At 52.5% G+C, this 14,622-nt stretch overlaps 1 protein-coding gene across 2 annotated transcripts in view; it reads right to left on the bottom strand.

Annotated features, from left to right (window-relative positions):
- The window catches only part of GRIK3 (glutamate ionotropic receptor kainate type subunit 3), a 239,892-nt gene that overhangs the window by 61,050 nt on the left and 164,220 nt on the right, over positions 1-14,622 (bottom strand). For both annotated transcript variants that reach the window (XM_033422124.2, XM_004266449.3), the window contains exons 5-7: positions 13,818-13,871; positions 2,740-2,913; positions 1,848-1,991 (exon numbers count right to left, since the gene is read on the bottom strand). In XM_033422124.2, the coding sequence (XP_033278015.1) occupies positions 1,848-1,991; positions 2,740-2,913; positions 13,818-13,871 (372 nt within the window). The remainder of the gene's footprint in view (positions 1-1,847; positions 1,992-2,739; positions 2,914-13,817; positions 13,872-14,622) is intronic.

The following is a 14,622-nucleotide window of genomic DNA, read 5'->3' as shown; positions in this document are numbered from 1 at the left end:
GCCACACAGCTAAAAAGTAGTTAAGCTTCAAAGACACTTACGTCTGGCTCCTAAGGGTCCTAGGGTTGTGGGCTCCGTCACTGAGAAACCCATGCCAACCTCTAGCTACTGGGTTGGAGCCTGCCGAGGAAGGAGGCTCACGGGGCTGGAAATCAGGCTTTCGAGTTCCCAGAGAACAAGCCGGTGATTGCCCAGGCCAGCCAGGCCTCGCTCAGGGCATCGGACAATCAGACTTCCTCCGCAGTTCTGAGGGGTAGGATGAGAAGGGACTCTCATTGTCCTCTTCTACCATAACATCTGATACTGGAGCCCCTTCTAGGGCTGAGGGGACTGGTGCCAAGGATATAAGTGCTCCCTCATGATGACTACTAGCTGGTGTTTGCCAGGTGAGGCAACTAACACTCGGGAATGTCCAGGAATTTATCTAAAGCCGCACAGCTGGTAAGAGGCAGAGAAAAGCCCAAAGGCAGTGCATCAGACTTTAAAGCCGTATGCCTTTTAGTGTCTTTCTAAAACACAGGAGGTGTCACTGGCCTCGTCCCAAGCAGTCATGGTGAACTGGGACCTCCGGACAAGCTGCTCTGTCTGCTGAGTGGTGGGTTTCTTTGCTATTTACCCTCACTGTGTGGCCTTCCTTTGCGTATGGGATTACGTTCATTAATGGGATGACTTGATGGACGTCTCCCTAGGCGGTGAGCTCTGTCCGTGCAGGGGCCCGTCTGTTTTAGCCCCATTGGATCCCCAGCGCATGGCTCAGTGCCGGCCACCCAGCAGACCTGCACAAATAGGTAGTGAATAAATGAATGAACTCTCAAAGCAGACTGCTTCGTTCCTGGTCCATCGTGATGGCTGCAAAGAGGTGGTCTATATGGAGCCCTCCTAGAGGGCTTCCCCTAACTGCACTTGTTGTTGCCCTGGACAGGTCACTCCCTCTGACTCAGAGTAACCCTGCCTAGATCTTGGCCCCCTGAGCCTTCCTCACCTACCATTACTGGGACTTGACTCTGCCTAGCCTTGGGCTACATGCTTCGCACATAGTTTTTCACCCTGTTTTTTCAACAATGCTTTGCGGCAGGAACTCTTACTATACCCATTTTACAGTTGAGGAAACAGGATCAAAGAGCTAATCATCTCACCCAAAGTCACGCAGCTTGTTGTGATGGAGCCAAGGTACAAGCCCAGGCCTGAGCATCCCCATGTGTAAAATGTGAACAATAAACTCTGCCATCTGTAAGGAGAACAGTGATGGAGAGTCTGAAACTAAACTTTGGCACTGTGTATTTCCATGGTCATCCTCTCAGCAACAGGACAGGTTCTGCTCTCTGGTTCCTTTGAATCAGCTCCATGGATGGGACTTCTTCATGGTTGCCATGGTGCCAGGAGAGCCGGGTCCCAGCAGGGACCCTGGCTGGGAAGTTGGCCGATGGGCCTCCTCTGCCCTCGGGACTAAGCACTGTCCACATGGTGCCTCATTTCGTCTTCACAGCATCCCCATGAGGCAGCCAAGGCTCAGCAAGTTTCCCTAGATTGCCTGAGGTCACACAGCTGGAGGCAAAGACCCTCATCTGTTGTCATTTAAAGCCCACTCTTTGTCCTGCTGACAACGCCGACCGCCCACTGAACACGTACTATATGCCAAAGACTCAGCCCCTTAGTCATCCTCTTAGATTGGTCCCTATTGAGCCCATCTTCACCCTAGGAAACAGGCTCAGAGATGTGAGGCAACTGGCCCAAGTTCACGTGGATTGGAAATCAGTGCTGTCTGACTCCCCAACTTGGGCCCTTGACTGCTCTGCGGCCCCCAGGAGATGGCCCTGGCGCCGTCCTGGTGAGTGGGGGGCACTCACCTCCTTGATGAAGTTCATGAAGCGGCCGCCAAAGCGCCACGCCTTGTGCCGATGGCACTGCAGGGAGTTCACGGTCATCTGGGGTGCCCGCTGGTAGCACACGGACACGATGTGGACGGCGTCGTACAGTAAGGCCGCATCAGTCTGGAGGGGAGGCCCAGGGTTGCCTGAGAGTAGCTCGGGCCCGAGAGTCCTCAGCCCACCCTGCCCTGTCTCCCTTCTCCTCCCCAACCAGAGGGAAGGGGGTCCTGGTGAGGGAAAGGCCCTGAGACCCTGGAGGTGACCGTGTCCCTGCTCCGAGTGGGAAGCCAAGCTCGGATTGCCTCTGCAGCTCTGCAGACACCGGACTCCCTCCCTCTGCAGCTCAGACCTTCTCTGCCAGGCCCCGCCACCCCGTGCCGTTGTCCCTGCTATCGCCTGCCCCTACGCACACCTTCAGTTTTCCGGCCTCCCCAGCCTCCTGCCAGCCACAACTGAAAGTCCCCCGTGCCCAGCACCCACTAGTCCTTATTCCTACTCTCTGTAACCACCTGTTTCCGTGCCTGCACTCCCACACTTGGGGTGGGACTCTGTCTGATTCCTTTGTGTCCCTGGCCCCTGGCCCAAGGTCTGGCAGATACAGGGCAGGTCTTAAGAAGGAAAGTAGTGGGAGGGAAAAAAGAAACAGGGAAGAAGGAGAGAAGGAAGGGAGGAGGAGAGGGAGGAGGGAGGGAGGGAGGGAGGAAGGAAGGAAGGAAGGAAGGAAGGGAGGGAGGGAGGAAGGAAGGAAGGAAGGGAGGAAGGAAGGAAAAGGAATGGAAAGAGGGAGGGAGGAACGGAGGGGCAGAGGAAGGAATGATGGGAAGGAGGGAGGGAGGGGAGCCCCCAGGTCTGGCCCTCCCGGCTGCAGTACCATCATCACTCCATCCAACAGGCCAGACTCTGCCCGGGGAGCCGCCTGCAGCCGCTCCATGGACCACTTCTCCACGATGGCCGAGACATGGGGGTTGTCCACGTTGAGGATCCGGAATCCCGTCAGGTTCACCCCTGAGTAGCGGTAGGGCTCCAGGTCTAATGCATAAAGATCCTTGACAGAGAGAGTTTCAGTAAACAAAGGTGTGGCCTGGCTGTGAGTTCCAGCCTCACCTCCCACACTCCCTACTGGGGCCCCAGAGCAGCCGCAGCTCCCTGCAGAGCCCTGTGGAGGTGAGGCTCAGCAGTGAGGATGGAGCACCCATGGGAGCATTGCGCTTGGAGTCCACTTGAGCGTGGAGGAGTCCAGCCAGCCTGCCTGGTGGCTGACCCCACTTACTCTGCTGGACCTCAGACACACTGCTCAGCCTGTTTCTTCATCTACAGAATGGGGATCATGACTCCTCTTTAGGCCCCAGTGAAGCAGTAGACATCAAATGCCCAGCCTGGAACAGCAAAGGAGCTTGATAATGGTCATGACCGTCATCCTCTGATGGGGGACGTCCGCTTTGGGAAGACAAAGGGCATTGCGTCTGGGCATCTCCAAGTTACCCAGAGGGAGGGTGAAGGGAGGATTTTATCCCCCCAGAGAGGGTATTTTAAAACAGTCTCTTCTGAAAACAAACTTAGGGTTACCAAAGGGAAAGGTGAGGGAGGGATAAATTAGGAGTTTGGGATTAACAGATACACACTACTGTATATAAAACAGATAAACAACAAGGACCTACTGTATAGCACAGGGAACTATAGTCAACATCTTGTAATAACCTACAATGGAAAAGAATCTGAAAAAGAATAGATATATAGATATACATGCATAACTGAATCACTTTGCTGCACACCTTATACAACACTGTCAATCAACTACACTTGGATAAAAGAATTAAATTAAAATAGTCTCTTCTGCCTGAGACTGAAGGAGTATAGCTGTCCTCTTCTCTACCCTTGCCCCACATCATCAGCCAGGCCCCCTCACCCCCTGCCTCCTAGGAGCAGTCAGTCTGTCTGTCTGTGGGCCAGGTCATGTCCCGTCTGGTGCAATGGCCTAAAAGCCAGGAAGACAGGCCTTAATGTACGGGGGCAGCCCAGCTTCAGCCCCTCCTGCCAGCTTTAGCTCTGGGGCATGGTGAGCTGGGGAGGGCAGGGGGCAAAGGGAAAGAGGGGGGTTGGCTGAAGAGGGAGGGGCCAGGTGCTAGGCTGAGAAGAGCTGGCACGAGGTGGGGGCTGGTGTGAGGAGCGGAGCAGAGCTCTGTCGTCTTAAGAAAAATTACCCAAAGTTGGAGATAAGGCAGACGGAGAGCAGCGCGTCCTTTCAATGTCACATAGAAGCATCGCTTACAGGCCCTCCCGGGATTGTGCAGTTCTCCGGGAGAATGCACCCGGGTTTGGCTTCGCTGTCGGCTACTGGTTAAAGGCCCAGATTCTGAGCTAATACGTAGATTTCTGCCCATAGAAAAGATAGTCCCCAAGGTGGTGGTTTTATTGTCCTGTAGAATATTAATCCATTTTTCTGTCTAACTTAGCCATCTTATCTTATGTTCCCCCTACACCAAATACCTATAAATACTCAATCCTTCAAATGCTCTTTGAGCCAGCGTTGTCATCCTACTGGTTCCTTTGTTCATGACTTGAATACCTTTCACACGTGTTCATTCTATATTTGCATAAGAGTCGTGTTATTTTTTTTTTTTTTGATGAACATAGGTCTTTATTACTATTGCTGGGTCATATGGTAATTGTGTGTTTAAAAAATTTTTTTTAAACATCTTTATTGGAGTATAATTGCTTTACAATGGTGTGTTAGTTTCTGCTTTACAACAAAGTGAATCAGTTATACATATACATATGTTCCCTTATCTCTTCCCTCTTGTGTCTCCCTCCCTCCCACCCTCCCTATCCCACCCCTCTAGGTGGTCACAAACCACCGAGCTGACCTCCCTGTGCTATGCGGCTGCTTCCCACTAGCTATCTATTTTACGTTTGGTAGTGTATATATGTCCATGCCACTGTCTCACTTTGTCCCAGCTTACCCTTCCCCCTCCCCATATCCTCAAGTCCATTCTCTAGTAGGTCTGTGTCTTTATTCCCATCTTACCCCTAGGTTCTTCATGACCTTTTTTTTTTCCTTTCTTAGATTCCATATATATGTGTTAGCATATGGTATTTGTTTTCTCTTTCTGACTTACTTCACTCTGTATGACAGACTCTAGGTCCATCCACCTCACTACAAATAACTCAATTTCGTTTCTTTTTATGACTGAGTAATATTCCATTGTATATATGTGCCACATCTTCTTTATCCATGCATCTGTTGATGGACACTTAGGTTACTTTTTGAAACGTGTAATGTTGACAATCTAGATGGGCCTCATCCCACTAGTGGGGAAAGTGAGTCTTCAGGTCTGAGCTCCTCTTCATCCATTGTCTATTCTTTTGCACATTCCCCTCTCATCCAGCTGCCTTCCATGCTGCCCCCCACTGCCCGTCCTCTTTCCCGGGTCCCTCAACTCAGTCACTCCCTCCCATGCTGGGACAGAGTGGCCGGGGACAGTGTATTTGTCTCTCCATGGCTGCAGATGTCAGGAGTAACATCTGGCCCCATCACAGTCCCAGCTTCAGTTAAATCAATGATGGCTCATGGAAAGATAATGAGGGATAAAACCTGGAGCCCACAGAGCAGCTCTTTCACACCGTGCTGGCTTCCTCTGGTCTCTGAGATGTTCCTAATTCATGCTGATCTCCTGCTGTTCCTCCTGTAACTCCAGCTGGCCTCCGTCTGGAATACACTCTGTTGGTTTCCTCTTTAAGGGTTTAGGGATTAGGGGAGAGGCTGAGAGCAGATTTGAGCCCAAGCAAGAAAGTCTAGTCTCAGCCTTGCCCAAACAAATAGGGCCCTGATTCAAAGCCAGGATTTGGGCTGGGGGAGGGGCTGGGCGGGAGTAGATGGCGGAGTCTCCATGGAATTGACCAGAGGGTGTCTCTGTGGCCCCAGTCTCAGTGGGGAGTGGAGGGTGGGCAGTGTGCTCAGCCCCACGCAATGGAGTGTATCATCTGATCTTCACAATCCCCTATAAAGTAGGTATTTAATAGTATTCCCTTTTAAGAGAGGAGGAAACAGGGCCAGAGAGGTGAGGTGACTTGCCTAAGGTCATAGAGCTCATGAAGGCAGCGCAGAAACCGTTCCCAGGTCCATCTCAGTGGCTTGTAAGAGCTAAACGTCAGCACTTCTTGACTCTGCGCTCAGTGATATTCATTGGTAGCTTGATGTTGGCCATGGTGGGAGTATTTACACCATGAAAACTGGCAAGCACTATATATCTGGGTTTTCCCCCTTTCTGGACAGCTGGTTGTACACATTTACTAGTACACCGTGTCTGTCCCATTTAAAAATCCCCGTGCTTTATGTCCCCAGTGGTTGTCAGGCACAAGATACGCACCAGAATTGTTTTTGGAGCATTTTTTGGAAAGTATGGGCCATAGAGAATGTGGGGTGGGGCCTCAATCTGTGTTTTGAGAAGCCGCTAATCTAAGCTATTACTCCTAACTGGGAAACACACAGAGAGGGGTCTGGGCTTAGACGGGGAGACCTGTTCAATCAGAGGGAGAGGGGGGAAACACATTGGAAGGAGGCCTCTCTTCCCACAGCTGCTCCCTGAGAACAGCTCACTGGGCAGACCCAGGTGATGGTTATGAGCACAGACCATCAGGCCAGGCCATCTACTCTCCTTTCCTCAGTTGCCTCATCTGAAAAATGGGAATGATAATAGTACCTGCCATATAGGGTTGTCACGAGGAAGAAACGGGTTAATAGATGTACTTAGAACGTGTCTGGTGCATGGTAGACACCACGGAAGTGCTGACAAACATTCATGTTCTGCCTTCTCTGGCAGCAGGTTGTGACAGCTATGGACTCAGCCCCCAGGGACATGACTGGGTTATTGGAAGAGAGGAGCAGACATGAGTTGCATCCTCCTGACTTACCTCTCTTGGCAAAAGACAAAAACAATTGCAAGGAGCTAACACTTACTGAGCACCTATAAACCTCAGAACAGTTTCTATGTGCCTTAGGTGTATTAACTCGCTTCATTCCCATTTTCACCTTACGAGGAGGGTGTTATTATCACCCATTTTAGAGGAAGGAACTGAGTCACAGAGAGGTTAGGTCTTTTGCTCAAGGTTACACAGCTGGGGAGCAATGGCGTCAAACCCAGGCCACCAGCTCCCGAGCCCTCCCTCTGTCCTATGACCAGCCCTTGGTTCCCACCTCTGGATATCTCAGTCACCCACCACACAGCATTCAGAGGGGTCTTTCTGAAGAATAAACCCAACCCTGTCACTCCCCTGCTTGGCATATTTCAACGGCTCCTTCTTGCCTTTTCAGAAAAAGCACAAATTCCTTAGTATACCTTGCAAGGCTCTCCACCCCTCTGGCCTCACTTTTCTTCCCACCCCCCTCTCATATTTGCCCCAGGAACACCAAACTGCTTTTGTCTCCCTTCCCCGTTCCTCGCTGGCCCCTGCCCCCATCATGCAGCTTCTCTAGGCCAGTGTCTTTGTGCGTGCTCTATCCCTGGGCTGGAATGCCTGTCTTCTCAATCCTCCTGGGGTGGGCTCACTCTGAGAGTCAGCTTGTCACCTCTTTTGGGAAGCCTCCCTTGACTACTACTCTACTACTATCACACAATAGGGTGGGTCAAGGGTGCTTCTGCTCTTATCTTGGGACCTCTTTGCTTTCACCCCTCTGATAACAACTGTCCATGTCTGCATCTGTGTCCCCTAGGAGTCCCTGGGCTCCCATCACCCAAAGTGGAAAGAAGGGTCAGCCAGCTGCGTAGCTCTCTAGGGTACCTAAACAGCACTGGGAAGAGCCTGGAATGGAGAGGCCAGTGTTTTACATCCTCCTCTCAGGAGGAGATTTCTATGGGGCTACAAGTTAGGAGTGGTTTGGCAAATTGCCTGAGGTGGAGGATGACCCCTCAAGGGTACTGCTTTAGAGACAAGAGAGCTTCCCTAAACTGCCTTTGAAGGAGGTGGGTCTGGGGAGATGGAGGGATTTTGCTGTGTAGGGCGGTGAATGCAAGTTTGGGGCCAGAGCTGAACTGCTGGGGCCACAGAAGAGAAGCTGAGCTCTGCCTCCAGGGGGCGCCCTCCTCCCTCTACCTCTGCACGGGGCTCAGCCTCTTCTCCAATTCAGTGTTGACCTGATACCTAAGGCCTGAAAGATGCCCAACATGAGCCTGCCTAGAGCCTCCGTGACTCAGCTCACTTCCCTGAGGACTAAACGCCAGCCGGACTCAGTGAGAAGGGCAGCATCTCTGGCTTCGGTGGGGACTCGGGTGCTGGCGACATCAGCCCTTCCGGTTTCCAGATGCAGCACTGAGCTGGCTGACACTCACACAGTGGCTGTGGCCAATCACAGCCTGGGAGGGGGCACGATGGGGTGTCACTGCCAGAGTCACCTTCATCCCTGTCACCCTGAGCCTGTACTTAGCTGCAAAGTGTTGTAGGGCTTGTGGCACTGAGTACCACCATCCCTGTGACATGAGGGCAGCGATCATGTGGAGCTGGAAAAGAGGCCTCTTTGTCCGGCTCCAATTTTTTGTCCAAACTGCCCTGGGCTGAGACCCCATGTGCTGTACACAGTGAACTGTGCACAACCTTGCTGCTTGGCAAAAAGTTGCTGTTCTCCATGCCAAATGTTGACACATTGAATTCAGTATCAACGAGGGACCTTTTAGAAACATTCAGCATAACATAATAGACTAATTCATTAGCACCCCATGGGTCTGACTGGGTAGAAGCTGCAGCTCGGAAAACATCGCCTTAAGGAATGACAGATGAAAATATCTTTCCCATGATATAACTGTTATTGCCGAGAAGCGGCATTAATTGTGATTGCTTATCTATTAATTTATTATAATTCTCTTTTCACCTCCAGGCTTTTACCTACACATGACATGTACCAGGGGCTCAGCTGGGGCTGATTAACGCGGGGTTATCTGGGAATGGCTCAAAGCTGGCTGGAACAGATAATGGCAGCTGGGGTAATTAAAATGTCTTCTGCATGGGAGAAGCAAGTTTGGAGAATTTTTTAGACACAAAGAATTGGTGACGTGGGTCTCCTAAAGGGAAGGCGATAAATGCCAAATGCCACTGCCCTCCCACATACAGCCACGATTGACCAATGGGCACAGAGGGGCACAATCATGAGGTAGACTCTCAAGCCAACGGGGCTGGAAGGAGGAAATTGGAGCTGGAGCCGGAAGCAGGACACGGGGACCCAGGCGACATAGCTGATGCCCTGGCATATGGGGAGCTGCTGGGAGATACCCTGGTACCCGCTGCAGCCCAACCCCCCAACACACACACGTATTCCACTGCATGAACTATTTGTATTGCAGGGACTGTGCCTCTCTGGAAGGATTGGCTCTTCCTGACCCTCAGAGAGGCATGGGGAGGAAGGACAGTGGGCTGGAACAGAAGCCAGGAGCCAAGGCTTTTATCACTGATCTGCTGGGAGACTCCAGGTAGTTCACTCAACCTCTCTGGTCCCAGGTTTCCCCATCAGTTAATGGGGAGCACAGACTGCCCTGTGAAGAGGAAAATCAGCGATGTGGAGAAAGGGCTTTGGAACCTGTGAAGTGTGGGTGCCGCTGAGATTTGTGGAGGCTCTGTTCCCCGCATTAGTGTCAATCACGTGATGCCTGGACCATCACAGCCTGTGGAATCCGAGCCGGAGCCAGACAGAGGAAGCCAGGCGACACTGCGTGCGGCTCTCGGCACAAGCTTCAGCAGAGGGCTTTGGAGCTGGACAGGTCCCAGCTCGTCAAAATCCTTGCTCTGCTCCTTTTGTTACTGAGTGACCTCTCTGAGCCTCAGTTTCTACTTTTCTGTAAAATTGGGAAAGTCATCCTCCCCTTGGAGAGTTGTTCAGAATTTTGGATGAGATGGGGTATACTGAGCGCATAAAATATATAAGCAGGAATTATTTAATTAATCAATTTAACTCTTACATAGTACCAAGTAACACTTTCCTTAGTGCTTTACTGATGTCAACATACTCGCTTAATGCTCAGCATAAGAGTCCTATGAAATGGTACTGTTCTTGTGGCCATTTTACAGATGGGGAATGAGGCAAAGTGACGTGAAGTAACTTGCCCAAGGAAGTGGAAGAATCTCGATTCTAACTCAGGCGGACTGGCGCCAGAGTCGGTGGACGTCACTGTTGCTATGATGAGGATGTTAATTTCACTGATTACTTTCTACTTTGTATTATATTCATTCATTCAGGCATTAATGAGCACCTACTGTATTCCAGGTGCTATGTGGGCACTGCAGATATAGAGGTAAACTGGGCACCGTCCTTGAGCCTCATGTGCCCAAAGGAAGCTACCAGCTGGTGAGCTTTGTGTTGGATCCAGCTCTAGACACCCCGTCTCACCCAAGTGCCTAGCTTGGTACCTGGGACCTTGAGAGCATATGTATATGCCTGCTGGATAAGTGAGTATATGAATGACTGAATTAAGGAAATGTAAAAGTGAGGAAAGCAGGGACTTCCCTGATGGTTCAGTGGTTAAGACTCTGTGCTTCCACTGCAAGGGCTACAGGTTCGATCCCTGGTTGGCAACTGAGATTCCACATGCTGCGCAGTGTGGCCAAAAAAACAAAAACAAAAAAACCCCCATAAAAAGTAGGGAAAGCAGACACTCTTTTGGGCTAGGATACTGCCCCATGGTGCAAGGATACTGCCCTGCCCCTCCTTCCGAGAAGTCCAACCCTGACCTCACGCTGGCACTGGCATTAATGCGGAGAGCCGCTGGCGTACTGGGGTGGTGCCTTCTCCAGAGTCTTGTCTAGAAGGTCAGGTCGGGCCTCAGGGCTGAGAGCTCCCTGAGGGGACACTCCCTCTGGCCTTGGAATGAGGGCACGAGCCAGGCAGAGATGCTTTTAATTGACTGTCCGGAGCTAAGACCGGAAGCAAAGCACAAAGAGGACTTAACCACAGGCCCTGTGTGGACACAGTGGACGAGGGGTCAATACTCAGGGTGGGTGAATGAGATCTGTGGATTTTGCTCCTGCCGCTTCTGAAGGGCTCTCCCAATGCCCCAGCCCTTCTGCTTGGTGGCCATGACTTAGATTCTGTGAGCCCACTGTACTCTGCCCCCCACTGCCAGACCTCGGCTGACAGCCAAGGAGTGGTCACCTCCCAAGGGGGGGTTGCTACAGTCTGGCTGATGACTCAGCCCCTATCCTGGGGACATTTGAAAATGTGCGGATCGCATTTATTTATTTGTCACCCAGCCTGGAAATTAGTGAGCAGGGACAGGGATGCTAAACATTCTATAGTGGGCAGGACATTCCGGAAGGATTAAATGTCCAGCCTCAAATGCCTATATAGTGCCCTGTTGAGAAGCAATGGCTGGTGCTTGGTCAGTCCGAAATTTGACCTGGGGAAGGTGGGTAACACTCAGAGAAAGCGGTGGTGAGAAGCAGCAGAGGCAGAACGGATGGTCAGCAGGGGGCAGCTGTGATGAGCTGAAGTTTCCAGGGAACAGAGACTGCGAGGACGGAGCTGAGGCCGAGAGCAGGGGGAGGGAGCAATGGGCAGAGAGAGGGAAACGGAAGAGGCTGGCTGAGTCTCAGGGCAGAGGGTTGGAACCATAATTCTCGTGATGTCCACGGTTGCTCTGGATCCAGAACCACTCTCCACATCTGCTCTTGTGGCCTGGTGGTTCATTCTTGAGTCTCTAGTGACTTGAAGTTACTTGAGTGAGCTCTGCTCCTTGAAACCAAAAGAGGCCGAATGAAGGATCTGAAGTCCAGAGGCGTCACAAATGATTCCCATTTTAGAGGCAAGGAAACTGAGGCCCAGGGAAGCTAAGCAATCTGCCCACGTGCACAGTCCCTGGTGCTAAAGGGACTCTCAACCTTATCTATGCCTCCGAGGCCTGCTCTCCTCTCACTGAACTGGGAAGTAATGTGGAGGGGGGATGGGCACGGTCTGCAGGGGGACCACAGCGGTCCCGGGAGGTCTGCCTGCTCCTCCCTTGTCTATTCCTGCATGGACGCCAGGGCTTTGTTACAGCAGCTCAGAGCGGTGAGGACTCAGAGAGGTAAGCCAGCAGGATGGAAGTGTGGGAAGAATGCACTGAGCTGGCACAGGGCTGGTGGGGACCTCTAAGGGCCCAGAGGTTGGACTCAACACCCTAGGAGCCCAGGGCTGCCATGCCTGGAGACAGGGCCTCGGGCGCCTGGCATGTGCCCCACCCCACCATCCCAGCCTTGCTCCTCTGCCCTGCTCCTAGCTCCATACGGAGGTGGAATATTGGGGATCTGATGACCTCATCCTCCAGCCTCCAATGACTTTCCCAGGGGAGAAGCTCGCTCGGGTGGATAGAAATCCAGAAGGGACCAGGGCAGAAGGTACCTGGTCTTAGTCACCAGCTTCCAGCATCCCTTTCTCCCACCAAGGCTCCTGGCAGGTCTCCAGGTCTGGGCTCTGGATCAGAAGAGTGGGCAGGGTGGCCCCTGAGCTCTGCCATGGGCACAGGGTTGGGGGTGGAGAGAGGGTAACAAGCAGTTGTATGCTGGGAAATGCTTAATAACCAGCTCTCAGGGAGGAACCTCTTATTTGTAGCATTTGCCAACTTCTGTGGTGTGAATACTCCCACTTTGGCCAATCTCAAGCTACTTGCAGGATGTCACTGACTGAAAGTGGAGCCAGGAAGAGATGAACACAGCTGGCTCTGGCAATCAACCAGAGTGAGCCTTGAAGAGCTAACCTGCCTCCTGGCCTTTGCTTATGCTGTTCCTTCTATGTGGAATGCCCTTCCTCTCTCTCCTTGGTGAACTCCTATTGATCCTTCAAGGTCCAGTTCAAACATCTTCTTTCCTGTAAAGACTGCCTGAAATTCCCCACCTTCCACCAGCTCTGTGGCACCCGGCGTCTCCTTCTGCTGTGCCCCGTGGCCATCTGATGTGATGGCTTGTGATGGCACAAGCCGGCCGAACGAGTTACACATAGAGATGCAGACTGGGCAGGATGAGAGCTCCCTGAGGGCAGGCCTCAGTGCCAGTCGTCTTGAGATACTCAGTTGAATACAGGTGCTGGGTAAGGAATGTTAGCTGGGTGCTGGGTGAACGAAGGAACACAGCTAGAGGCTTGCAAGACTGCAGTGGCAAGTCTGACACAGATTTCGGGCGCTGGTTTCAGCCACAGGATGTTTAGTGATGCTGTCACTTGCCCCATATCTGGGCTGGGTAAGAGTCTACCCGGGGCCGCAGTGACATCCAGGGCATCTGGCCCCCAGGCAGGGTGGCTGGGGGTTGGTGCCCCCTTTGGCACAGGGATCTCTTTATTCTGCTGATCTCAGACCACAGCTAATTACCCTAATGGGTTTAAATGGCCCTCAATGATCTCAAGGTTTGGACAGGACCCATCTGGAGCCCGCAGGTGGGCTGGCCCCAGCTGATAGCGAGTGGGCAGACCTGAGCGTGGATGTCACAGGAATCCAAAGTGGCAACTCCCGTTGTTGCGTGAGGCCTGAGGCCTGAGGCCTGGGACCTGTGTGGGGGCGTGTGGGCTGGGGCCAAGGGTCATTGTCGTAACAACAGCCCTTCACACGAGCAGGCACTGCTCCCAGCGCTTTAGTTCACGAACTCATTCAGTTCTCACAACAATCCTGGGAGGTAGGAGCCATGATCATGCCCATTTTGCAGAGGGAGAAACTGAGGGAGGTTAAATTATCTCTGCGAGGTCTCACAGCCGGCAAGCAGAGGGGCTTGTGTGCACACTGGCAGGTTCTAGAGTCCCTGCCTTTAGTCACAACAAGATGTCACTCCTCAAAGTGGGCAGGCCACAAAGGCAAATGTGTGCCCTTGCCTGGGGCCACACCTACAGCCTTAGGAAGCAAGTCCAGCCTGAATCTCCTCTAGCTGCTGCAACTGTCTCCCCCCGGGGTTAACCTTGTTCTGAGGGAGCCCCACCCCGACCCGTGCCAGGACTCGGAGGTACGTTACCAGGGTGGTGAAGATGAAGTGGTAGTACTCGGTCATCATGCCCATGGCCATGGCCTACAGGAGAGCAAAGTGTCAGCACCCTGCAGGGAACACCTGAGAAGCCCCTCCCCCTCTCCACCCTGGCAGGGGGGATGGGGGGTGGGAAGGGAGCGGGGAGAGAGCGGTGAGGACCCGGGGCAGCACAGGCTGGCGGTGGGTTGGGAGAGGCTGGCCGCTTGGAGTGGGGCATCCTCTGAGACGGGGAAAATGACTGTCTGGCAGACAGCAGTGGATTTCACACTGGAGTGTGCAGCAAAATCATGGGTGACACATTAACATGCAGAATCTTAGGCCACGCTCTCCAAATATTCCAAATTCTGCAGGGCCAGGTTTGCCTTTTTAGTAAGCATCGCTGGGCCTGCCACACTTGGAGAGATGCTGCTGGAATCCGCCCAACATCGCCTCCTCAAGTGCCCTGACTCTCCTCAGCTGAACTCACTGTCCTGGCTCCAGAAAGACGGCTGTGGGAGCTTGGCTCCCAGCAGCCCAGCCAGGCCCGACGAGGAGGGTCTGTCCTCAGTCTGAGCCTCCCCCGGAAGGGCTGACACATCCCTGCGTCTTGGGTCCTGCTTGGCCACACAGCGGGCCACATGGCTGCTGTGAATTACTCTTCTACACCATCATGAAATTTAATGTATTTTATTAGAAGCCTATAATCTATAATACTAATGACCATCATGCGTTTTCTACAGAGTTCTTCAGAATGCGGGCCCACAAAGTGCTCCAGGAGGAAATGTCACTGGGTCAAATATACTTTGAAAATGCT

The sequence above is a fragment of the Orcinus orca genome, chromosome 1, assembly GCF_937001465.1.
Source record: "Orcinus orca chromosome 1, mOrcOrc1.1, whole genome shotgun sequence".
In the NCBI taxonomy this organism is placed as follows: domain Eukaryota; kingdom Metazoa; phylum Chordata; class Mammalia; order Artiodactyla; family Delphinidae; genus Orcinus; species Orcinus orca.
The sequence above is the reverse complement of the archived record's forward strand: the minus strand, read 5'-3'. Positions and strand labels throughout refer to the sequence as shown.